The sequence below is a fragment of the Dipodomys spectabilis genome, unplaced genomic scaffold (assembly GCF_019054845.1).
Source record: "Dipodomys spectabilis isolate Male_0828 unplaced genomic scaffold, ASM1905484v1 ptg000095l, whole genome shotgun sequence".
Taxonomy (NCBI): domain Eukaryota; kingdom Metazoa; phylum Chordata; class Mammalia; order Rodentia; family Heteromyidae; genus Dipodomys; species Dipodomys spectabilis.
Genome location: NW_024870772.1, coordinates 35,605,273 through 35,633,057, shown reverse-complemented (window position 1 = coordinate 35,633,057; position 27,785 = coordinate 35,605,273). Strand labels below are relative to the sequence as shown.

Below are 27,785 nucleotides of genomic sequence, written 5' to 3'. Positions count from 1 at the left end.
TTTTCTTTATTGTTTGTAATGTTTCCCTAACATGTATCTTGCTTTTCAGAACTTAGAAATAAAGGCATATGAATTTCCCTAACCAGAAAAAAGGCTAAGATCCCAATTGCAGTTATATTCAATCTTTTGTGTCTAAGACACAGCACATTTATACTACATTTTAGAATCAGGAAGCACATAACTAGTTCTCAATACAGTATTAAATTTACCCCATTCTTGAAGGGGTACGTAGTACCTTTCTTAAAAAGTAATATATGTACTATCTCTTTAAATGGCCTTAAACAGTCTTTGGCACACTGCAGACAGGAAGATTTTTTTTCCTGGGCATTTGGTAAGCATGAACTTAAGTGCAGTAGCATGACTTCTTGTGGAGTGTTGCTCTCAACTACGTCAAACTTGCTGCTGGAGACCAATACTGAGAAAATGGCTTATACTAGGAATAAAAGTTACCCAGATCATTTAGCAATGATAAAGGGTTGCTTCACAGGGTCACAGACATATAGAATCTGAAACTGTAGCTTATAATATGGAACACAAATACACAAAGCCCAGAAGAGTGAATAGAACTTCCAACTAGAAAAACATAAAAATTTTGTGTATTTGTCTTTGACCTTCACATCTTGGCAGATTGAAATGAAGTCTACACTATAGATCATAAAATAATTTATCTATGTACCAGTTATAATCCCTTACTCAAGGAATTACAGACTATATTTTTTAAAGAGTAACAAGTTTTCTTTAATACCATGAGAAAGATAAGTCCATCTTTAAAATCTGGATTATCAATCTTTACTAAATAATAGAAAGAAAAGCAACATTGTCTCTTTGCATTAAAAAGCTGATTTCTAAAATGCAAAACTATAAAAAAAAATTTTAAACATTTTTCCCCTCATTAAAAAGCTGATTTCTAAAACGCAGCACTATGAAAAAACTTTTAAACCATTTTTCCCTTCAAATTAGATTATATGCCGCTACCCACATGGCCCTAGTTGCTCATTACTGCCCTACACTCACAATATAGACGATGGTACACAATAAATATAAATACCTCAGTGCTTTAAGCAGCTATATATTTCCAACAGACTTAAAAATTCTACTGTGTTTGTGACTTTAAGTATCACTATCCCACAATATTGTGAAACTTGTGAAATTTATGTAATCACTTAATCTCAATAAAAAATTATTTTAAAAAATTCTAATACCTTTAATAATATTATAACATAGTAAGTATATTAAAATTCAACAAATATATGTATTTCTTACTTTGACCATTGTTTCAGGAGAAACCTCTTCATCTGGAACCCAAAGTTTAGTTGTCTTTTTTCCTGGAAGCTAAGGAAAAAGGACATAAAATATGAATTTTTTTGTTCATTTGTTAATGTTTACCTTCTTATAGTGATAGCTGAACTACCTTATCTAATCTATTTACTAAAAAAGGTTGAAAGGTATATTCTCACTAGCACTCAGAATACTCAACACACAAGATGATCTTTTGTAAGAATACCCCAGGACTGATTTAAACCTCCTGGACAGACTTCCATATGTAGATCCTCCTGGTTATTCAATTATTCAAGGCATCAAGCAGACTCAGAGCATAGGTTTTATCTGTGTTTTTGTGGTGCTGGCTTGGAGCTTGTACTCAGGGCCTGTGTGCTGTCCCTGAGCTTCTTTGGTCAAGGATAGCACTCTACCACTTGAGCCAGAGCTCCACTTCTGACTTTTTTTCAGGTAGTTTACTGGAGGTAAGAGTCTCTCAGACCTTCCTGGTCAGGCTGGCTCAGAACCGCAATCCTCTCAGATCTCATCCTCCTGAGTAGCTAGGATTACAGGTGTGAGCCACCGATGACAGCTAGCAGTATAGTTTTTAAGTAAGAAAAAAACTATTTTTAGAAATCTTAAGCAGGGGGAAAAAAAGTCAGGTATATTTCAAGGTCAAGATGAGCAGCAAAAGATAAACATTAGTATTTTCCTGGGGGCTGCCAAAATCACGAAACTTTTGGAAAACACAAAATGTAGAATAAAATAAAAACAGAACTGGAAAGGTTACACTTCCAAAAAGTTGTTTCACAAGGTCACAGAGATATAGAATCTGAAACTGTAACTCATATTATAGAACACAAGCACACAAAGCCCAGAAGAGTGAACAGAACTTCCAACTAGAAAAACATCAAAATGTTGTGTATTTGTCCTTGACCTTTTACATCTTGGCAGATTGAAATGAAGTCTATACTATAGATCATAAAACAGTTTATCTATAAACCACTTATAAGCAGTATTTTATATATAATGCCTTACTCAAGGAATTATAGGCCATATTTTTTAAAGAACAAGTTTTCTTTAATACCATGGGCAAAATAAGTCCATCCTTAAAACCTGGAATATCTTTACTAAATAGCAGAAAGAAAAGCAACATTGTCTCTTTCCATTAAAAAGCTGATTTCTAAAAAGGAGAACTATGAAAGAAACTTTTAAACCATTTCCAGAGAAGGAAACACAAAAAAAATAATCCTGAAGTAACCTGAAGATTGTGGGAGATGGAATTTAGGTGAGCTGCCAGGAAATGGAGTCAAACTTGAAGTTTGACATCCCATTTTCATACACAGGCCAGGAAACAAGGAATTCAGTTTATATCAAATAACCTTATGGCAACAAAGCAGGTAATTCCAAATCTAGTAAGGCAAACTCCCCAAACATACACACTTAAAGATTTAGGCTCATTTCATTAGTTGAGATATGCCTTTAAAGTATGAAGACGAAAAAAATGAGAACAGAATCACGTTAGGCTCATTCAGGTAAAATTTCTGAACTAAAGATGTCATGAAGAACACAAAAGCTAGCCGAGCACCGGTGGCTCACACCTGTAACCTAGCTTACCCAGTAGGCTGAGATCTGAGGATCATGGTTCAAAGCCAGCCTGGACTGGAAAGTCCACGAAACTCTTATCTCCAATAAACCACCAGAAAACCAGAAGTGGAGCTGTGGCTCAAGCCTTGAGCTGAAGAGCTCAAGGACAGCCCCCAGGCCCAGACCCATGACCGACAAAAAAACAAAAACAAAAAGAACCCACAAAAGCTTTTATGAAGGAAGCTATCAATAATACACCCAGACACACACTTCAGAAATCAAATACTTAAAAAAAAATGCTTTAAAATTTATGTGGCCAGTAATTTGAAACAAAGAATTCTTATCATCAAAGGTGAACACATTCATAGCAGAGCTTTTCAAAAAAGGGATGGAAATGGAAATGTGCCAAAATCCACTGAGAATAAATTTGAGAATTTCCCATGGAATAATGCATAAAGAGGTTAATGAGTCAAAGAACTATAGCTAAATTTAATAACAAGAATTATCCTTAAAAGCAAGCAATCAAAAATAAGCAAAACTTCTTCACTGGAAGAATATACTCATTCAAACTCTCAAATTACAGAGAGAAGGAGGGGGAGAGGGAGGGAGAAAGAATAAGTACATGTGTGTACATGCATGCGAGTCCCAAGGCTCAAGATCTCTTGAACTTGGTGAACTTGAGCGTTGCTGAGCTTTTATTACTCACACCTGGTACTCTACCACTTGAACCCCACCTCTAGTTCCTGTTCTTTTGCTGGTTAATTGGAGATAAGAATCTCTCATATTTGTCTGCCCAGACAAGGGCAGAAAGAACCAGAATCCTTAGATTTCAGCCTCCTAAATAGCTAGGATTATAAGGTTCAAGATAACAACATACAAATCTTCAACTTTATATAAAAAGTCTACTACTTAATCAGAAATAGTATATGTGTCTGTCAGCTGTCACTGAGTACTGAAACCACAATAAGGTTAGATCTCCAGTTACAAGGGAGGTAGAAATTCAAAGCATAGAGATTTGAGGTGATTATCTATATCACAAGAGACAAAGACAACTTGGGACATGGGGAGGAAGGGGGAATAATCCTTAACCAGAACTCACATAAAGCAACCTGAGTACTCTCTCCTCATACCTGGAATAACTGAATTAGTCCAGGTCCTATTACAAGAGAAGAGTAGGTGGAAAGAAAATATGACTTTAAAAAAAAAACCCTCTTAATTCTCACTGATAATGTGTCTCACTTCCCCCTATCTTTATTATTATCTTTTTTTAATTTTATTTTATTGTAAAGGTGCTGTACAGAGGGGTTACAGTTACATGAACAACCTCACATTCTATAACTCTGGATCTCAACTTCTACAATCTATATAGCCTTCCCTCACCATCCCTACTCTCAATAGCTAAGTAATAATACCTGCACATAGTACCCTTATCTTTCTAACACCTACAGTACCAAAATCTTTAGCCTCTAGCATATATAATAGTATTTTATTGCTTAAAATTAATCTGTGTTTTGAACTGGAACTAATTAGAGCTCTGATATACCTCCACACTAAGGCAAAAAATAGTACATCAACCAATTAACACCCATTCCTGTAAGAATACAAAAATTAACCCAATGAGAAGACCTCAGGAGTCTAAAGACCAAAATGAGTTGTCCTCAGATGTGTAAATCCCAACATAGAAATGCAAGAGATATGAGAAAATTACATACTATACACCACTAGAGATCATTAATAACATGAGCTCAGAATGACAATGAAGTGGAGAAAAGACCACACAGAGAGCTTAAAGGAATGATAAGAACAATCCACAAATTCTAAGGAGTCATTTATAAGCACCTACATAAACACAGAAAGAACACAATCAAAGAGTGTGAGAATATATTTTAAAAAAATGAATATCAAGTAAATACAAACAGCTAAATGAGTTCAGACTACACATCTAAAAGAGTTAAACATCTAAAAGAGTTTGAGACATTAAGAAACAGTAAGTTCAGTGTAAGATATGAAAAAGGATCTCAAGGAGTCAGAAATCTAGAAAAAAAATTAAATTGAAGTCCTGGGGATAAAAAAAATAAAGTGAAGCTGGATGCTGGTGGCTCATGCCTGTAACCCTACCCACTCAGGAGGCTGAGATCTGAGGATCATGGTTCAAAACCAGCCCGGTCTGGAAAGTCCATAAGATTCTTATCTCCAATAAACCACTCAGAAAAAACCAGAAGTGGAGCTGTGGCTCAAGTGGTAGAGTGATAGCCTTGAGCTAAGGAGCTGAGGGGACAGTGCCCAGGCCCAGAGTTCAAGCCCCATTACCAACAAACAAAAAACAAAAAACCTTTTTCTATAAATACACTTTCAAATATATGCTCATAGTGCATACATATATTTACATATATATTTATTTATTTCAAAGAAACATTACATAAATCTCCTTCCACGTTTCAAAGAAAAAAAAGTAGAAAGCTATCTCATCAGACAGTATGGAAGATAAAATTATGTCACGTGCACGGAAATTGATGAATCTGGAAAAAAGTTATGTTGAGTGATATAAGCCAGACCCCGGAGAGAGAAGATATGATTTCTCATCATAGGCCAATGTTAGACTCAAAATACAATTTTTCTTGCAAATACAGGGTCATGTGCATATACATGCATATCATGTGCATAGTACATTCAGGAATGAAACTCCATGGTGCATATTCTCTGTAAACAACTGATGTGGGTTTGTTTTGGGTGTTTGAGAGGGGTACTGCTCTAGGGGTTTTTGTTTTGTTTTTGGGGGGGGGGGGGGGTGTGTGTGTCTGGTCGTGGAGCCTGAACTCTGTCTGGGCCTGGGCCACAGCGCCACTTCCGGCTTTTTTCTTTTTGCTTATGTGGTGCTGAGGAATCGAATCCAGGGCCTCAGGCATGCAAGGCAAGTGCTCTACCACTGAGCCACTTTCCCAGCCCCTGCTCTAGGGGTTTAAATTCAGGGCCTACACTCTGCCCCTGAGCTTTTTGCTCAAGGTGAGTAGCAATTTAGCTACAGTTTCACTTCTGATTACTTGGTGGTTAATTAAGAGATAAGAGTCTTATGAACCTTCCTACCCAGACTGGCTTAGAACCATGATCCTCAGAGCTCATCCTCCTGAGTAGTTAGGATTACAGGAATGAGCCACTGGTGCCTGGCCAACAAAGTTTAAGAAAATGGTTATCAGAAATCTGATACATATTTTGAATGGGAAGGGCTAGTGAGTGGAGGGCAAAACATTATCAATAGAATGTATTTTTAAAGCTGAAGCTTAGTAAGACATTCATAATTAAATAGAAAAATGTATAGAGTTCTTGAACAGAAACCTTAGAAAATAGGATACCCACAATGTCCACACGTATATGAAAACATGGTCAAGAGTATGCTATTCACTACTCACTTACAAAATGGTTATAAAGGACTGGGATATTTAGTATAGAAGGGATAAAACTACAACCCTTGTTCAGTACAGGTAGAAATTCTAAGTGTAGGACCAGTTTGAAAAACAATTTGGGAAAAAAAAACTATTAAAACTGAGCCTTACCCTCAACAGAAGTACATACAGAAAAGTACAAAAATATACACAAGAGAATGTTACAGTCAAAATAACTTGAATGTATAGCTATAAAATAACAGACACATAGTGGTATACACAAATGATGCAGTAATAAATGGAAACTAAGTTCTGTAACAACATGGATTGATCTCACAAACATAATATTGTGTAAAGAAAGCTAGACAAAACAATTTGGCAAAAATCACCTCAAAACTAGATAAAATAAATGTAAAAGTCAGAAAAATGGTTAACTCCAAAGCTGAGATGGGGAAGCCAGACACTGGTGACTCACACCTATAATCCTAGCTACTCAGGAGGCTGAGATCTGAGGATTGCAGTTTAAAGCCAGCCTGGGCAGGCTCTTAAATCTCCAATTAAGCACTTAAAAAGCCAGAAGTGGAGCTATAACTCAAATGGCAGAATGCTGGACTTCAGCCAAAAAGCTCAGGGGCAGTGCCAAGGCCCTGGTTCAAGTTCTAGGACTGGCACAAAAAGGAATGGAACAGAAAGGAAAAGAAGGAAATTATACTACACCAAGAAAATATACACACAAAAAGGAACTTCTTGGCCAAAAAAATTATTTGGAGGGAAGGTCAAGGAAAGAGGGCAGAGGAATGGTGACGAAATACAGTTATAATATTTAATGTACATATGTAGGAGAGAGAAAGAAAGGAAATATAATGGCACAGAGAAAGTTTTCCTGGATATAGCTGAGTTCAGTGGATCAAGACTATAATTCTAGTTACTTGGCAGGTAGAGGATGGGGGACTATGATTTGGGACCTGCCAGGAAAATGAATTTAAATCTGTTATTACAGTAATGGTTCTTATCTACAATCTCCAGCAATAAAGGAAAGCATAAATAGGAAGATGGCAGCCAGGCTAGCCAAGACATCCTGCCTGCAAAATAAGCAACATACAAGGGAAGTGTGGGTAGAGTGAAGGTTTGGCTCAAGTGGTTGAAAGCACCTCCCTCACAAGTATAAAGCCCTGAGTTTAATCCCACTATTACACACACACACACACACACACACACAGGAACACATTCCTAGATAGGACCCAAAAGCGTAAGAAACAAAACAACAGAAATTAACAAAAGATATTATATCCATTTAAAAAGTTCATAGCAGGCCGGGCTCTGGTGGCTCAAGCCTGTAATCCTAGCTACTCAGGAGGCTGAGATCTGAGGATCATGGTTCAAAGCCAGCCCGGGCAGGAGAGACCGTGAGACTCCTATCTCCAATAAACCACCAGAAAACCGGAAGTGGTGCTGTAGCTCAAGTGGTAGAGCGCTCGCCTTGAGCTGAAGAGCTGAGGGACAGCGCCCAGGCCCAGAGTTCAAGCCCCACAACCGACAAAAAAAAAAAAAAAAGAGTTCATAGCAAAGGAAAAAACTAAAAGCAAAGAGACAACCTGACAATCGTACTGAATCTCTGCCATTGGATTGAGGTCCAGAATACATGATGAACTTAACAAAGAAACAAGTCATTCAAATATAATGATGAACAAATGTTCTTAACAGACACTTCTCAAAAGAATATATACAAATGGCCAATAAGTATATAAAAATGTTTGGTATCATTAGTCTTAGGGAAAATGGAAATCAATGCTACAATGAGATTTCATCTCATACCATCTAGAATAGCTACCGCCCACTCCAAAAAATGCTAGTATGAGACAGGTGGTGGTGGCTCACACCTATAATCCTAGCTACTCAGGAGGCTGAGACATGAGGATCTCAGTTCAAATCCAGCCCGGGCAGGAAAGTCCATGAGACTCTTGTCTCCAATTAACCACAAGAAAACCAGAAGTGGTGCTGTGGCTCAAGTCATAGTGTGCTTGCTTTGAGTTGAAGAGCTCAGGGACAGCGCCCAGGCCCAGAGTTCAAGCCCCATGACTGACAAAAAAAAAAAGCTGGTATGTGGGGAAAAAAGAAAGCCACACAGTTGTAGGAATATAAATTAGCAACAACTTCTGTATGTACAGTATAGAAGGCCCTCAAGAAAACGAACAAATTTTTATAGGCTCTCGTTACATCTCACCTGGGTATGTATCTGAACAAAATGAAAACCTGCATACCTGTGCTTAATGGTAGCACTATTCACAGTAGCTAAGAAATGGAATCAGCCTAGGCTTCCAACAACAGATGAATGGATACAGAAATTATGGTACAACTATTTGAGAAGATTATAGATGAGAAGAATGTCAAACAATGAAAAGTACTGAAATACACTGCAACTATCAATGAAAGTAGCAAACTCACTGAAACTTGTTGAATAATGGGAAGTAGTAGAGAAAGGAAAGAGTAAACCTGTATGAGTAATACTGAGTATGAGTAAATACTATATGTACATGTGTAACACACCAAAGTGAAACCTCTTTGACAATTAGCAAACACAAAGAAAAGAACATGAAAGAATATACAGCAGGTCCTGTCTGCATTTGGAACATTAGTGAGAGAAAAGAACTCAAATAAAATGTATAGATGAGGATGAATATAATCAAAATAATATATGTATATGTATGAAAAAGGGAGAGAGGGAAGGGAGGAAAGGAGGATTCCAGAGGTTCATGCCTCTAATATTACCTGCTACAGGCTTGAGATTAGGAGGCCAGCAAAGGTACAAAAGCTCATGAGATCCCTTCTCAATTGAAAGCTGGGTATGATGTACTACAACTAGAAGCCTAAAGTAGGTGGAGTACAGTCCAGGTGCACACCCTGGCAGTAAGCAAGACCCTATCTCAAAAATAACCAGAACAAAAAAAGGGGCAGGGGGAGAGGGCTGGAGGCAAGGCTCCATTGGTAAAGTGCCTGCCTAGTAAGAGCGCTCTACCTGGCACACAACCAACAACAACAACGACGACGAAGACGAAAGATGAATTCTAAGTAGGAATACTAGGGGCTAGGACACAGACTGAAGAAAGGTTGTATCAGAGAAAGGAGAAAAGTGGACGGACAGATCAATGCACAATGTTTGTCCATATGGAAATATGACAGTAAATTCCATTAATATGTAGAATATATGCCGATAATCATAATAAAAATAAAATGTTTTGTTGAAATTGAAGAACAATAATGGCTATGATATATGTGGCTTTATAGCTGCACATCTTAAGAATTTCAATTGCATTTTTTAAAAAGAAACTTTATCTCTATCTCAGTGCTTTCTCCAAGGCTCTTTTCATTCTTCAACGTATGTAAGAAAAATTATTATTATAGTCATGACAAACATACTGTGAAATGGTAGGTCAATCTGTACATTAAAAAAGGGAGGAAGGAGTCCTATACAAATTAACCTCCTGTAACAGAAATACCTCCTGTGACACAATCAAGTGACATTTTGTATTTATCAAAGGATGTATTTCAGGTTATATACCTATGCTCAACTAAAAAGACGTCTCAATGCCATTAGACATATAATTAAAATTCACAGTGTGCTTTAAAAAAATTAAAAACCTTAAAAGCAATCAAACGGAAGTGTGCTTTATCATTTCATAATGTGTCATAATGTCATTTCCCTTCTTTTCTTACTATATAAAATTTTATAACATTACATCAAAAAGAATACAAATGTAAAAAGATAAATTACCCGATCATTCATGAGAAGATCTTTCACAATGAATGTAGCCACCAAAGACTTCAAAGGAGCAGCAAACTGATCAGGTGCAAGAAGGGCAATATGACCAATAGTAACCAATGGTGTTATAAGGTGTTCCAGGTTGCTTGGATCTAGGCTCTTATGTAGAGGCTGAAAATGAGAGGAAGAAATATATTCAACTCTCTCTACAGGCAGGTAAACTTCACGTTTCATCTTAAAATTTTCATAACTACCAAAATTTCAATATCTATATGTGATATAAGCAGTGACTCAATCTTACATTTAGAGTTCTGTTATCTGTGTCTAGAAGACATTAAATTTAAACATTTTTAATTTTGTCCAAGTTACAATTCAGAACTAAACAAACATTAAGCATGTAGAATCATATTATATAGACTATCTACTGACTATATACTTGAATATATTGGAGACTCTTAGGATTCACCAATATCCACTTTGTTCCCATTTCCTGAGCATGAAGGTGACTACATTGTGTAGCTTCCTGTACAGTCAGGTAAGGATATATAATGGTGTAATGATCATAACAGTACATCTATTAATTCTCTTACTTACTCTCTGGCTTAATGCCAACGATCCAGTAGACTTAAAGAGGATCCACTAGTTTAAAAAAATCTGTGTCCCTATGCCACTAATTAAGACACTATCCAAACACTCAAAGCTTTTTGGTAGGTCCAGTTGATTGTATTTTGGGTATGTTTTATTACAGCATCAAATATTAAATACCATAAGAAGTTAAATTACTGTATGATTATGGTGAGAAACTCAACCACTAATAGGCATTTTGCCATGAGAAAAGAATGAAGATGCTCTTCATATGCTCATCTATACTGAAATCCAAAATGTATTGTTTTAAAAATTGGCAAATCAGAAGACATATATCATATAAGTTTCTCATATATAAGGTATAAGGTAAATGTTACGAATTGTTTTGACTTAATATAAAGCTCAATCTAAATTATAAATTAGAATTTTTATTTTACACATTTTCTTTCTAGTTGTTATCTGCAATGACAATGCTAGAGCTTCATAATATGGTTGCCATAAATTGCAGTGCTTAGGTAAAAGTTATTTAAGGTACACAACAAATAACATGAAACATATATTGAAAGGGTACACTATTTTGGGGGGGAGGGGGAGTGAGGGTACGGGTGGTGGTAATGGTCCTGGGGCTTGAATTCAGGGCCTAGGTACTGTCTCTGAGATTTTGCTCTCAAGGCTAATGCTCTACCACTTTGAGCCACAGTTCCATTTCCAGTTTTGGTAGTCGCATGGGCTAGCTCTGAACCATAATCCTCAGATCTCAGCCTTCAGTCACCAGTCACATGGGCTATCCATGAACCATAATTCTCAGATCTCAGCCTTCTGAGTAGCTAGGATTACAGGCGTTAAGTCACCAATGCCCAGCTGAAAAGAATTAAAATTTTATGAACGTGTATAGTCTGTTACATACTACCAATAACTATGATTTTATATATAATTACCTCTCAAAGTCCAAATGCAAATGTATAAAGCAATGTAGAAAGTATTACAGTATTTATTTCTGTATTTGAATTAGCATGAGGCGTCAGAATAATCAGGTGGTTTTATATTGCACCCATTCATCAATGTTGACTTTAGTGATTCAAATTCTAACTATACATAACATAATGCATCTCCAAATGTGAACATGTGGAAAATCAACAATATTTGCTTTTAAACTATGATATGAAATACATTTAAAGAATCTCATTACCTCAAATATCTGTGCAAACTGTGTCTCTTTACTTGAAAATATTGCATGGATACAATGAATAGCATATTTGGCTTGGCGAGGAGGTCCTTTTTTAGATTTGTGATGTAAAACAGGAAGCAAAGCCCTAAGAAAGAAGAAAAAGAAAAGAAAAATAGTGATCCAGAAAAACCAATATGACTTCTACTAGACAATTTAACATTTGTTTGCTTGTTTTAAGTACAACACCAAGATCTACTGACTTATTTTCACTAGTCAGTAATTTTTCTTTGTAAATATCTATATTAAAACATAACTAAGGTTCTTTATATTTGATTCAATAATTACAACCACAAGTAACACTGGTGGTTCTATTCTTTTTTAAATTATTTTAATTATTTAAAATTATTTACTTTTTTTCATTTTATTTTTTTTTTTGTGAACATACTGTACAGAGGGGTTACAATTACATGGGCAGGATAATGTGTACATTTCTTATCAAGCATTGCAGCCTCCTCCTTTGTTTACCCTTCACATCCCTTCCCAGCCTCCCAAAATTATTTATTTTTTTGTTTGTTTTGTTTTTAACTGTATTTTTCTGTCTTCTCTTTTTTGGTACTGGGGATCGAACCCAGGAGATTGCACTTGCTAGGCAAGCGCTTTGCCACTGAGCTACATCCCAACCCAAAATTATTATATTTTTTAAGTTATTTTATTCTCATTCCTATCAGTCCAGCAAATCCTTTGCCACCTGACACACTGACACAGCACTGTGATGGGGTGAAACTGTTCTTCCTCAGGTCTCTGCTCCTCACCAACATAAAGCAAAATTCATTAACCAGTATTTATTATCCAATATTGCATGACAAGAATTACATGACTCCAAATCCTTGCTTCCATAAAAATAAAATTTTAAGGAAAGAAAAATATTGTTATAACGACATATATTAGCAAAATATGTATCCATTTGTGATAAGTTCTCTGGAGGGAAAAAAGTAGGAGGGGTTAAGAATTAGAGTATAATAAAATTAGAGTAAAATTAGGAGTATAATACTGTTATAAAATTAAATAGAAGCTTTCTCTGAGCAAAGTTTCTGATGGAGGTAAAAAGTGATAGAGCTACCTATAAAAAATATATGAGCATAGTAACATTCTACTGCTCAAAACCTTAAAATGATACTGCAGCTCAGTGCATTGGCTTATACAGTGACTCACACTTTGCATTCTTAGCTACTCAGGAGGGGAAGATTGGTGGGATTGTGGTCCAGGTTGGTCCAGGCATAAATTCAAGATTATTCAAAAACACTCAACGTCTGTGATAAACTTTCTATAAAAAATATACACAAAAAATAAAACAAAGGGAGAAGTGGAGGTGTGGGTTAAAGATTACAACACTAGCCTTGAGCACAAAAGCTCAGGAACAGCACCCAGGCCTGAGTTCAAGCCCCAGGACCGGCTCAGTGAATGAATGAATAAAATAGCTTAAGTGGTAAGGCTCTCCTAAGTTAAAACCCCAGTATTACCAAAATTTAAAGAAAGCATAATAAATAAAGAAATTATTCAAACATCTCTCAGCAAAAACAATCTTCCTCACTGCTTATAACCAATGGAGAAAATTAAAAATCTAGAGGTTAAAAAAAAATCATCACATTAACAGTAATCTGATAACACACCAATAGCAAAGTATAATAAAAAGTTAAATGAAAAACTGAAACCTGCTGAAAATAAGCCTACAGATCCAAAAATGTGAATAAACCTCTAATAGGAAAAAAACTAATTGATTCCATAGGCTGTCATTACCCATTTGCTAAAAATCAGTGATTGTTAGCCTTGAGCTGAAGAGCTCAGGCCCAAAGTTCAAGCCCCACGACCTACCAAAACAACAACAACAACAACAGCAATAACAACAACAGAAAGAACAAAGAACGGTCAGCTGAGAATATTATTCCATGCAAAGTTATCTTTTAATAACAAATAAAATGGAAGGCGCTGAGTCTGATCAAGGTACATTGTATCCATATTTGGATGTCAAAGTGAAATCTCCTTGGTACAACTAAATGATTCTAATTTTTTTAATGTAGAGAAAAGAAATAGACTTTTCACAACAAAGAGAACTGGAAAAATTCGATGTAATAAAAATATACTTAACACTTTAAGCCCCTTACACTTCAATAAAAATTTATACCTGAGTATAAGTCATTGTTTTTCTCCAGAAACGATCTCTTTCAGTAAACTCCTTATTTGGTAAACTTCCCATCACCTTCATATACAAAAACAAAGCAACAACAACAACAACCCTACCCGACCTACCACCAAAAGAAATGTACATTATATATCATTTATTAGACAACTAGATCATCAATGTATGGATAGACATTCAAAAAATGAAAAACAGAAATAGTATATTATAGAATTTATACATCATGACAATGAAATCATGATATTCAATCCCAAAGAAAAAAGAAATAGCAGGGGGCAAAAAACACAGACTAGATAAAATCAAAACCTACCATATTGGGCTGGGAAGGTGGCTCAGTGGTAGAGCGCTTGCCTTGCATGCCTGAGGCCCTGGGTTCGATTCCTCAGCACCACATAAGCAAAAAGAAAAAAGCCAGAAGTGGTGCTGTGGCTCAAGTGGTAGAGCACTAGCCTTGAGCTGAAGAGCTGAGGGACAGCGCCCAGGCCCAGAGTTCAGGCCCCACGACTGGACCAAAAAAAACAAAAAAACAAAAACCTACCATATCAATGGTTACATCAGCTCTATAAAAAGAATCCAACTGACAGTTAGGCTATACTAAAAAACCAATAGCTAAACATGAAACATAATAAAATGATCTAAGTAGTAAAACCCATTTAAAAATGTTGTCCTAGTAAGCTTAAAAGTTATTTTGAGCCAGGTTGGCTCACACCTGTAATCCTAGCTACTCAAGGCAGAAAAGTCTGTGATACTTTTATAGCCAATTAATCACAAAAAGCTGGAACTGGAGCTGTGGTTCAAGTGGTAAACTGCTAGTCTTCAGCACAAAAGCTCAGAGAAAGTGCCCAGGCCCAGAGTTCAAGACCCAGGAACAGAGGAGAAAAAAAGAAAGAAAGAAAGTTATTTTGAAAATGGAAAGGATGTTTTAAAAACACTAATACAAAAAAAATTAGTAACAGTAATGTATTCTATTCTCAGGAACAAGGAACAAGACTAGAGATTAAAGACAGATTTCACAAGTCTATAGGAGTATGGAATCAAGCAGTATGATAATGCTAATGAGAATGTTCAACATATAGCCACTATAGGTAGAAATGTAATTCCAAAATTACATATGCACTAGTGTTGTTTCTAGGATTCACTCCCAAATGTTAATTTGTCAAAAACACAACAAAAGACATATGCTACAGTAATTCACTGAAGATTACTTGTGAAACTGGAAACAATTTAAGTGACCGGAAATAAGAAACAGGTTAAATAAGCTATGACTCATTCATAAATGACCTCTATATTTAAATATGGAATTATTCCAAGTATATACACTTGACAGAAGAAAAAAAAAAAAACTCAGGAGAGGATAAGCCAAGATGACACACTAAAACATCTGCTATTTTTGGTCCATGAAAGAGAACATCTGGTATTACAGACGAGACTAGATTCTGAAGAGAGGAAGGAGTTCAAATCTACAGAAGAGGTGACAGAGAAACTATCCTGGTGGGAAAAATGTAGCAAGGAATCTAGAGCCACCCTATGGCTCCCCACTGTGACTGGGGAGATTGAAGACTGCAATACAGGGTAAAATCAGGCACTCTTGACAAAACACCAACTCTAGCTATAGGAAAAACCAACACAAAACACACACAGCTATAAGAAAAACCAACACAAAACACAAGCTTTAATCATAGTGCAGAGACCAGTGAGGCAGAAACAACCCCAATGTAAGAGACTACCTCTAGCAAAGAAAAGCTTTACATGACTCTCCAGATCCAGGAGAGCACATGGGGAGCCTGGGAATAGAAGCAACTTGACCGTAAAATCAAGTATTGCTGAGGAGAGGGAAGTAGCTGACAGGATCCAGAGTAGATAGAAAGATCCACTGTCACCTAAAACACCAGAAGCTCAAAAGGCCTGGCTGTACCAATCAGTAAGGATTTCCTGCCTGCCAGGACAAAGCAGATGCATGGGTCTGGCAATGAAGAAGTCAGGGGACCCTCTGCCACGTCACAGAGTGGAGGAAATTACATTTCCATCTATAGTGGCTATATGTTGAACATTCTCATTAGCATTATGATATTGCTTGATTCCCTACTCCCATAGATTTGTGAAATCTGTCTTTAATCTCTAGTCTTGTTCCTTGTTCTGAGTTTTCTTTGTCTGAGAATAGAATACATTACTATTACTAATTTTTTTTGTAAGTGTTTGAAAGACACATCCTTTCCATTTTCGAAATAACTTTTTCTTTCCTTCCTTTCTTCCTTCCTTCCTTCCTTCCCTCCCCTCTGTCTCTCTCTGTCTCTGTCTGTCTCTCTCTCTCTCTCTCTTTCTTTCTCTTCTCTCTTTCTTTGCTGTTCCTGGGGCTGTCTCTGAGCTTTCTGTTATCCTAACTGCACCATTAGGCAGAGGCAGGACTGTGGCAGATTTCTCAGGAGGGAAAGGAGGCTAGGAACAAACTACATAGCCTGAGAATGGCTCAGCAAAGCAATTTTTCAAAGAGAAGTCTGTTGTCCAGAGCCTGGCTCTGTGTGACAGCTGATGAAGACAGTACCCTTACACCCAGATCTAAACAAGTTTTTTACAACCACACCTCAGAGTGCATGTATATATTTGTGTATGCATTAACAACTAAAAACTCTTACTTTGTTTTATTTAAGTCTGTATTTGTTTCACTTTTTGTTTTCATATATTTTATAAGCTTAAGTATATAGATTTTTCCTGTGTATCTAATATTGGTCATGTACTTTTTGCTTTCACTTTTTAGTATAAGCTATTTACCCCTTGCCATTCACTTTTTAGTTCTGCTTCTTTCTATCCTTCTGCATTACTTACTAGATAACTACATTGCCTGAAAACCATTAGCTGTATCTGTATTTTGGTCTAGTGTTAACAGTTGTTTTAAGTTGTTTTGGTTGCATTCTTTCTTCTTTGCGGGAGTGCGCGTGAGCACACACGTGTGTGTATGTGTGTGTGTGTGTGTGTGTGTGTGTGTGTGTGTGTGTGTTCAATTCTCAATTCACCTTCCAATCCCTACTCCAATGCAGCATTAACTAGATTAACTGGATTTTTCTCTAGTATTTTTCATCCAATATCTCTCCCAGTAGGTCCCTCTCTCTTTGCTTGTACATTCACCTGAAGAGAGTGGAACAGTACTGGTGACTCGTCTTTATTAAAGGCTGCCACAAAAATAGGGTTATGGTTTATCAACTACAATAGCTATTTTATACAAGCTTCTTCACACTCCATAGACAAGAGCTCTGCATACGGTGTGTTGAGCATTCAAATTATTTGGCATGGTAGCCAATCTATTGACCAAAAACACCAGAACCCAGCCATGACTAATTCTTCTGTAATGTGTAAGAAATCACCAACTAAAAGGGCACAGGATATTAAAATCTCAACCAAAACTTAGTTCCAGATATATAAATTCTTGGAGGGGAAAGGAATTACTAAATTCATAAACAACCAGAGCAACACTTCTCCCTCAAAATCCAACAACTTCACAATAAGAGACAAGTGATAGTGAGGAGGAAGAAAGGCCAAATAACAAGCTCAATAAAAGAGTGACAAAAATGGTCACAAAATTTTAAAAAAAAAACACGTGATATTTAAATACCTGAGCAAATTCCAAGAGAACAGAAATAACTAGGAAAGCCAAAACAACTACAGAGTTCAAATAATTGAATAAAATAAAGTAGGCAGAAAATAGTATGAAAGAAGAATTGACTAATGATACAGAAATCTTAAAAAAAAAAAATCAAATTGTGGGTGCCCAGAAGCTCATGTCTATCATCCTATTTACCCAGGAGACTGGGGTCTGTGGTTCTCAGCAAGCCCAGACAGCTCTGTGAGACTGTTACCTGCAATCAGCTAGTAAAAATATGAACTGAAAATGGAACTTGGGCGATGGAGTACTAGGCATGAGAGAAAAAGTTGGGTGTTAAAGATCGAGGGCTGGCACTAAATAAATAAACAATTTGAAATCCTGGAAATTAAGAGTGTAAAAGCCCAAATTAAAAAAAGAGATCCTCAATCACCACACTAGCAAATAGAAAAGAATAAACTAAAAGTAGATCGAAGACACTGAAGATACTAAAGGACCTTAAAAGACCTCAGATTTTATTATACATGCTGCCAAAATGGGAGGGAAGGGATGGTAGGGGAAAAACAAAGGAGGCAACAATGCTTGATAAGAAATGTACTCATTACCTTGCTCATGTGATTGTAACCCCTCTGTACGGTATTTTCACAATAAAAACCTTATTTTAAAAAAAAAAGACCTCAGAGACTCTTAAAAGACAAAAACCATGAACTATGGGAATAAAAGAACAAAAAGAATGTATAACTACTTAATTTTTTTATTCATGTGCGCGCGCACGCGCGCGCGCGCGCGCACACACACACACACACACACACACAAATAGCAGAAAGTTTCCCCAATCTTGATACATCCGTGGGAAGGAGACTTACAGAACACCATCAATAACCTAAGAGAAAGGACATTACAGTTTAAACACTAAATTTACAGAATAAAGAATATTAAAAGCTATAAAACAGACTAGCAATGTACAATTGCAAAGCTGATTAATATAACAGATTTCTCAACAAAAACTAAATGAAAATAGGTAATAAAAGAACATAAATCAACCCTGGAAGAAAACAACTGCCAACTTAGACTAGTATATCCTGTGAAATATACCTTGTAATTGAGAAATAAAAACCTTCAATGAGAAACAGATTAAAGGAATTTTTGACTACTAAATGTATACTGCAAATTGTACTTAAAGAAATCCTAACGACAGGGGAAAGAGGAAATAACAACAAGGAAACAGAGGAAAGAATAAACTCAGAACCAAGAGACAAACCACAGAAGGGGGGAAAAATCTTTGCGAGATATCAAAACAGAGGAAGGATAATGTCCAGAATATACTAATAGCACAAAATATTAAACAGAAAAGAACATAAATGATCAAGCAATTAATGCGCAAGCAAATTGTACACAGTTCTCAGGAGAAATACAAAAAGAAAGATTCAACATCTTTAGCAATAAATGAAATGTATACTCAAAACCACACTGTGGTTCTGTATCATTCCAGTCTGAAAGGCAGCCATTAAGAAAACAAAGAAAGCTAGGTGCCAAGTGGCTCACAACTATAATCCTAGCTATTCAGGAAACTGAGATCTGAGATCATAGTTCAAAGCCAGCCAGGACAGGAAAGTCTGTGAGACTCTTATCTCCAGTTAAAATAACAAAACAAAACAACAACAACAACAAAAAGCCAGAAGTAGAGCTGCAGCTCAAGTGGTAGAGTGCTAGCCTTAGGCTAACGAAGCTCAGAGACAGTGCCAAGGCCCAAGTGTAAGCCCCAGAACCAAAACACACACACACACACACACACACACACACACACACACACACACACACACACACACACACACACACACACACACACACACACACACACACGGGGAGGGGAGGGGAGGGGAGGGGAGGGGAGGGGAGGGGAGGGGAGGGGAGGGGAGGGGAGGGGAGGGGAGGGGAGCAGAGAATGCTTGAAAAGGAACCCTCATATACTGTTGGTGAGAATGTAAACTAGTGCAAATACTATGAAAATAGGTATGGAGGTTCCTTAAAAAATTAGAGAGACCTTCCTATGACATTACCATAATCAGTAAATCAACATACCAAAGAGATAACTAAATACCTAAGCTTATTGAAGCATTGTTCAAAATGGTCAAGTGATAGAATCAGCCAAAGTATGAAATAGATGAATTGATAAAAGGTGTGATGGACACACACACAGCAGGGAGAAGGGAGTTGTGAGGAAGCAGTGCTCATGCACATGCATGGAATGTTACAAAGCCATAAATTAAAATGAAATACTTTCATATGCAGGAAAAAGAGTGGAACTGTGTCATCTTCCCTTCCCCTTTTCCTCCTTCCTAGCCTCAAACAGGAGTTTAAGGCTTGCCAGAGGTATGAGTTTGGAAATTCTCTCTGGCTCTGCTATAAATGTGTACAGTATCTCTTGATTGATAAATAGTCAGCAATTCTTTTGAAGTTCCCAACTCAGGCTACAATTGCTTAGTCAGGTAAGAACTAAGAAGAAAATTAGGAATAAAGGTAGTCTTAACTTACCTCTGTGTAAAAAAAGCCTTACAAGTGTTACCACTTTACCTATGAGTACATCATAGTTTTTTCCCACTTTAGCCTACTTCAGGATGAGCCAGACTCCTGATATATAAGATGAATCACAATGGAACCCCATGGTTCATCATCATTTTGTTAAGTAGGTTAGCACATAATTTTTTCTCTTCCTAAAAAGTCAAAAATAAAGCATTTCCTTCAGCTAGGTGTGGTGGCTCATGCCTGTAATTCAGGCCTGCAATCAGGACCACTGTTACATGCCAACCAGGCAAGAAATTTACAAGAACTCCTTTCAACAATTAAAACAAAATAAATATGGGCACAGTGGTGTAGATCTGCTCTCCCAGATCCTATGGAGGATACAATCAAAGCCAGCCAAAGCATAATGTGAGATCTTTCTTCAGAACTAACTAAAGCAAAAAAGGGCAGGGGCTGCATTCAAGTGGCAGAGCCTAGAAAACTCAAAGCCCTGAGTTCAAATCTAAGTACTACAAAAAAGTAAATATAGGGGCTGGGAAGGTGGCTCAGTGGCAGAGTGCTTGCCTCGCATGCATGAGGCCCTGGGTTCAAGTCCTCAGCATCACATAAACTGAAAAGGCTGGAGTGGCGCTGTGGCTCAAGTGGTAGAGCACTAGCCTTGAGCTGAAGAACTGAAAGACAGCGCCCAGGCCCAGAGTTTAAGCCCCACAACGGACCCCCCACCCCCCAAAAAAAGTGAATATAATAATAATTCTTCAGTGTTTTCTCTTTTATGTCTAACTTTTAAGCTTTGTTCTTTCCTAAGGAAAACACTGTCCTACAACAAATGATGAACTGAATGAACTAATAATATCCAAGTTTCTCCTGTAGTCTTATTCCAGCTGAAATCAGATTTTCCTTATTTCTCTCAAGGACTATTAACTTCTCTCTGTAAATTAGCAAATAATAAGATACTATTACACATTGACTCACACATCTAATTTGGGGATATGAATAAACTGCTTATGTATTTAATTCAGTCTAAACAGCATGTCTGATGCCAGTTGTAACCAGTTTGTGTAGCTCCTAATTAGGTAAATTTTTCTTTCTTTTTTTTTTGTAAGTCAAGGAGAGATAATTTAATATTCAGTTTTGTTGTTTTTGTTCAAAATCAACTCACCCAACTTAAAACAAAAATTGGTGACTATATTTTAGTCATAGGAAGTACATACTGTGAATTGCTTAATAACAGTGTGTGTATACAGTAGGTATTCAATACTAGTTCAGTTAATTCTCCTCATGACAGACATTTGAAATATACTCAACATACAGATCAAATAATTTTAAGTACTTTTCCCTTTAAAGCAACATGCTTTAAAATTGCCTATACTATTCTAAACTATTCTAATATTTCAATCTTGCTCTCTTATTCCTCAAACAAATACATGAAATAGTTTCTTTAAAATATTAAGGATACCAGAAGTGATAATCAGGGATGAAATAATGCAAGCTACCAGCAAGTAAACTGAAATAAATTTGTTCAAAGCTCTAATTAAAAAAAACAATTGGAATATGGGTTCACGTGGCATAGCAGTAGCTTTCTTCATTGGGCTCTGTTAATGAGAACAGTCTGGGTAACAAAAGAGACTATAGGCAGAAGAGCTAAAGTAAGGAGAAATACTAAGATCTAAAAGAGAAGAATAAGATAGGTAGAAACTGTGACAAAATAGAAAGATGACAGAGAAAAGTAGGAAAAGTTCTACCTCCTGTTCTCCCAGAGTGTTGAAGGGAAGGGAGGCCAAAGCTTCTACCATAATGTAAGTCTGGCAGTCTCAACCATAGATGGATAGTCCTAGCTGTGGGACAAATTCACACCTCTCACAAGCCTCCCAGAATGAGCATATGGCAGGGCAGTGACTTTTCCAGTATAACAGGGCACAGTAAGACCACAGCTCGCTCACTCCCTGTATCTTGGAGAGGGCCTCCTGTTCCACAGTGTGATACACTGGGGATCACACTGCCTTAACTGTTTCAACCAAGTGTTCCAAAGCTACAGAATCTCCACATCCAATCTGTCCAGTGAGAGCACCCAATCACCTTTGGGCATTTTCAGAAAACAAAGAAGTGAGCATCTACTTGCCACAGCTCAGATTACATACAGAGTGATCAGACATTATCTGCTTGCAAGAGACGAGCAACTAGGAAGGTTTGGAGAAGCTACACGACAGGGGCTGGAAAGCCAAGAACAATTCAGATATCCAAAAGAATGGAGAGTGAGGGCTTAGACCAAGGAAAACAGAAATTAACTCATCAGGAGCTCAGGCAGTGAAAGCTCTGGAGGTAGGTGACACTAAAAGAGTCCCTCGCTAAATTAAGTCACAGTTTCTGATCACTGCACAAACAGCACAAAGCCTATAGCTGACGGGTACTGTCTGGTGGCTTGGGGGCTTGCTTGCTGCCAGTCATGAGTGAGAGCTCCAAACACAGTTCTTGTAACTCATATGATACCCCAAAGTCTCTTTCCATGAGTAAGGAACTACTAGGCAAGAAATCATAGAACTGAACCCCACAGACAGTGAATCTGAACCAGCTATGTTGAACTAAGGCACTATTTGTTCCCTTCATCATCAGGTTCATTAGAGAGACACCCTGTGGGTAGCTAGTGTTCTGTTGTCATAAGGGACACAAATAGGAATACCTGTGAAGCAAACCATCTAGATTTTAAAGCAACTAGCAGAAGCTTCCAGTTACAAAAAAAAAGGGGGGGGAGGAGGGAGGAGGACAGGAGGCTTGGCAGAGGTTAAAACCACAACACTTGACCAGTTCCACCCTCCACCAATATATAACACTCACCAAATACAAAAGAAATACCGCAGACTCCAGCTAGTTTTTCTTTAAGTGGAACTAGGAACGAGGGCTGGGCCCAGTCTAGTGGGAAGAAAGTACGCCTCAACTTTCCCACTAACTATACCCACCTGCAGAGCACCTTAACACGTCAAATGGAGAACTACAGTTGGTTCAAATTAAAAACAAGTAAATTGGTCTCAGGTGTATAAATCTGAACACAGGAACAAAAGAAATAAGAAAAAAAAGCAGCATAACATCTCCAAATGTCAACACACTCTCAACAACATTAGAATTAAATAACAAAACATACCAAATAGAATAAACTGGCATATACATATAAATAATTCAGTCAGCAACCCTTGTAAATTTCTACAAATCACATTTTAAAACATAAAGCAAGACTTAGTAAATATAGTAAAATAATACTGAAATAAGGCCCTATATCTTATCTAACTAAAGTAGAATAAAACTAGGAGTAAACAGCAAAAGAAATCACAGGCTACACATAGAGACTGAACATTTTGTTCAATCAGAGGATCAATGAAGAAATAAAGGAGAATTCAAAATGTTCTAAAACCTAAAGAAAATGAACATCTTGGGGCCGGGAAGGTGGCTCAGCGGTAGAGCGCTTGCCTTGCATGCATGAGGGCCTGGGTTCGATTCCTCAGCACCACATAACCAAAAAGAAAAAAAGCCAGAAGTGGCGCTGTAGCTCAAGTGGTAGAGCGCTAGCCTTGAGCTGAAGAGCTGAGGGACAGCGCCCAGGCCCAGAGTTCAGGCCCATGACCAGACCCAAAAAAAAAAAAAAGAAAATGAAAATGAAAATCTAAACTACCAGAATCTTTGTGATATAACAAAGGCAATATTAAGAGATAAGGATTTGGTTTTTTTTTTAAGACAAAAAAAAAAACCCACAGATTTCAAGTAAATAGCCTAAACACATATTGTAAACTAAAATAAGAACAAGCCAAACCCAAAAGACGGAAAGAAATAATATAGATTAAGAAGTTAATGAATTTGAGATTAAAAATACTGTACAAAAAAAAAAAAATCAATAAAATCAAGTCAATTCTTCAAGAAGGTAATATTGATAACCCCTTAGAAAATCTAATTTAAGAGAGGAGAAAACAAGTCCAAATTAATAAAATTTAGGCTATCACACTATACCAACAACATGAAAAAGATTGTAAGAGATTATTTTCAAAACATATAGTCAAATAATTGACTAGAAAATCTGGAAGAAAGGGATACACTTCTCAATGAAACTGACCTGCTAAAATTGAACCAAGAAGATATAAACCACTTAAATAGACTTATAACCAAGTAATGAGACTGAACAGTAATAAATAATAGTCTATCATGTAAGAAAAGCTCAAATTCACAGGAAGAAGAAAAGCCCACCAGATTGGCTGAAGTATTCTACCAAACTGTTAGTATGAATTAACACTAGTACTTTTCAAATTTTTCTAAGAAATATAATGGAAACACCAAACTCATTCTAAAAAACTATTATACTTACTCTAAAACCACACACACACACAAAAAAAAGATTCTTAGACAATTCCCTTTCAAAAAAACATAGATATAAAAACTCCCAATAAAATACTAACAAACTGAATTCACTAACACATTAGAAATATCATATATTATGATCAAACTGGTTTCATTTCAGGGATGTAAGGATGATTCAACGTAAATATATCAATAAATGTGATACAGCATATGAAGAGAATCAAGGACAAAAAAAAATCACATGATCATGTTAATGATATAAAAAAGGCCTTTGACAAAGTCAACACACACTTTTATAAAAACTCTGAAAAAATTCTGGAGAAGAAATATATTCTAACATTATAAAGACTATCAATGTGGCCAAATCATACTATAAAGAGAAAAACAAATCATTTCCTCTAAAGTTAAGAACAAGACAAGAGTATTCTCTCCACTCTTATATAGTACCAGAATTCTTAGCCAGCACAATAAAGGAGGAAGAAATAAAAAGGACCCAAATAGGGAAAGAAGAAATCAAATTACTCCTACTCTTGAATTTCATGACTCTATAAAGATTATACCAACTGATCCAGGAACAGTTGATTCCTTGGGAGTTAGTTACTTGGGAGGTTGAGATTCAAAGAATCACAATTCTAGTTCACAAGATGCCTTCTCAAGCTAGACCTGAGTCCAGTGGCATGTTATGACAAAAAGACTAACAGAGACCGATCTCAGCCTATGAACCACCTAAGGAGGAAGCAAGACACTATCTCAGAAATAATGAGCAAAAACATGGCAGGAGGTATGGTTAACTGGCAAAAGTGCCCCCCTAACATGTGTGAGGACCTGAGTTCAAATCCTAGTACTCTCTACTTCCTCCTCAAAACTGAGCTAATAAATACTTTTAGCAGTGCAGCAAAGCTATAAAATTATAGCAAATCCTGTAGCTTTCCTATATGCCAATAACTAATAATCTGACAAAGAACTCAAAACGATTCTACTCACAAAAGTACCAGAAAAACAAAATCATAAGGTATAAACTTATCTAAGTGGGCAAAATGTTTTTACAGTAAAAACTGTAAGCCCTCGAATAAAAAAAAGTGAGTGCATCAGATGAAAAGACCTCTCCAAGATCATGTATTAGCAGAATCAATGCTGTTAAATGACCATTCTACTGAAAACAATCTACAGATTCAATTTAATGCACACCAAAAATTCCAAGGCTGTTTTTCACAAAAATAAATAAATCCTAAAATTCATATGCAATCAAAAGATCCCAAATAACCAACACAATCTTAAGCAAAGGAGCAACATAACTACAGATCAGTTACAAAAACTGTTATTGGCAAAAAAAACAGACCTGAAGACAAATGAAACAGAAGACCCAGAAATAACATAACTATAGCCATCTGATCTTTGCTTTGACCCAAGACCTATAAAAAAGCTCAAAAAGTCAAATATCATGTTCTCACTCATTTATGTACAATAGAGCTAAAATGAACATGGTAATTATAACAGTAGTGGTAGTGGGTACTAATGTAAAAGGGGAACTATCTGTGAGGATCATCATGAGGAAGGAGGAGGAAAGGAGAGGATATTGACAGGTGTTGAGGATTGAATTATGTTACATATATACATGAAAACAACAATATAAAACACACCAAACAATGTTTGAAAACTGGGAGAAGGGGAGAGGAGGAATGGGGAATAAGGTAAATAACAAATGTATGCTATTTCTTTTTGTTGTTGCTGGTCGTGGGGCTTGAACTTTGGGCCTGGGCAAGGTGTCCCTGAGTTCTTCAGCTCAAGGCTAGCACTCTACCACTTAAGCCACAGCGCCACTACCACTTTTCTGGTGATTAACTGGAGATGAGGGTCTCATGTACTTTCCTGCCCAGGCTGGCTTTGAACCATGATCCGCAGATCTCAGCCTCCTGAGAAGCTAGGATTACAGGCATGAGCCACAGACGCCCAGCTAATGTATGCTATTTCAAAAACAATTTTTTTTAACTTACAAAAATTAAAAATAAACTGAAAAAGGAAGGGTGGGAGGGAGCTACATAGGTACTCAAGTCAAAAAATCTAGATCATGGCTCTGCTGCTTCCTATTTAATCAAGAAACATTTGCTCTCTGAAAATCAGATTTCTGATTTTAAGAGGTTATTTAAGAGCCACATTTCACAAAATTGTTAGAAAGTTTGAAATAACCTGATTTTAGGGTAAACATCAAGTAAATGGTAAACTTATACACAGTTTATTTGTACATAACCAAACTCTGATCTCTGATCTGATTTAGGAGAGCCACAGCACTATTCCATAGGGAAACTTTCTGAACTCGTGTAAAAAATTAAAATTGATCTCAAACAATAAAGACTCTTACCCTTAAGATGACCGTATAAATGTTGCTATTGTTCTACCAACAGTTTCTTCAGATGATTAAGGTCACTTGCACAAAAAGGAGTAACTAAAATCATACCTCTGTTAGAGCTACCTGAGCCCAGTCTCTTTCTGAGGAAGTGAGTCACAATTCCATAATAAACATGTTTCCTCGATCACAACTAGTATACTAGTGGCTAACCTAGAACTGATGAGTTTAAACTGTACGACTATAGCAATATAACTACCATCAGATCTTTCCTACAAAAACAGAGATAGATATAGAAAAATAGTAATAGGAACAAAGACTATTCTTTATAGAGATTCTATTATAGAATCTTGAACAATGATCATCCAGTAATATAGAGCTCTGGAGTAGCAGCCCGATTTCAAATTATTAGAAATATTTGAACACCACACTTCTCTATTTCCCTGTATCAGTTAAAGCTCAGCATCTCAAAAAATTTGTCCCACCGGGCACCAATGGCTCACACCTGTTATCCTATCTACCCAGGAGGCTGCGATCTGAGGATCGTGGTTCAGAGCCCAGAAAGGAAAGTCCGTGAGACTCTTATCTGCAATTAACCACCAGAAAACCACAAGTGGCACTGTGGTTCAAGTAGTAGAGCGCTTGCTTTGAGCTGAAGAGCTCAGGGACAGCGTCCAGGCCCATAGTTCAAGACCCTAGACTGATTAGAAGAAAAAAAATTGTCCCATCCAAAATCCTTAATCAATTGCAGAGGAAACTAGAGACTACTGTGAATAGTCCCAATAAAATCCCTCACACTTGAACTGATGTGAATTATCCATTCTATGAAATAGAATCCAAGTACAGTTTCATTATAAAATTGCTTTCATCAAAATCTATAAGCAAAACTAATGCTGTAGGAAGATTTGCCATATTTATCTTCTATTTTCATTAACTTTCAAAAACACCAATCGAAGTTTCTTCACATGACAGTGAACAGATATTGTTCGCCTGAAGTAAGATAACTTACTTCCTCAAAACTTCAAAGGTTACCATCAGATAAGAAACAGTT

At 36.7% G+C, this 27,785-nt stretch overlaps 1 protein-coding gene across 6 annotated transcripts in view; it reads right to left on the bottom strand.

Annotated features, from left to right (window-relative positions):
- Positions 1-27,785, bottom strand: part of Pds5b (PDS5 cohesin associated factor B) — a 181,936-nt gene that overhangs the window by 48,727 nt on the left and 105,424 nt on the right. For all 6 annotated transcript variants that reach the window (XM_042685334.1, XM_042685333.1, XM_042685335.1 and 3 more), the window contains exons 20-22: positions 11,759-11,882; positions 9,997-10,155; positions 1,264-1,332 (exon numbers count right to left, since the gene is read on the bottom strand). In XM_042685334.1, coding sequence (XP_042541268.1) covers positions 1,264-1,332; positions 9,997-10,155; positions 11,759-11,882 — 352 coding nt within the window. The remainder of the gene's footprint in view (positions 1-1,263; positions 1,333-9,996; positions 10,156-11,758; positions 11,883-27,785) is intronic.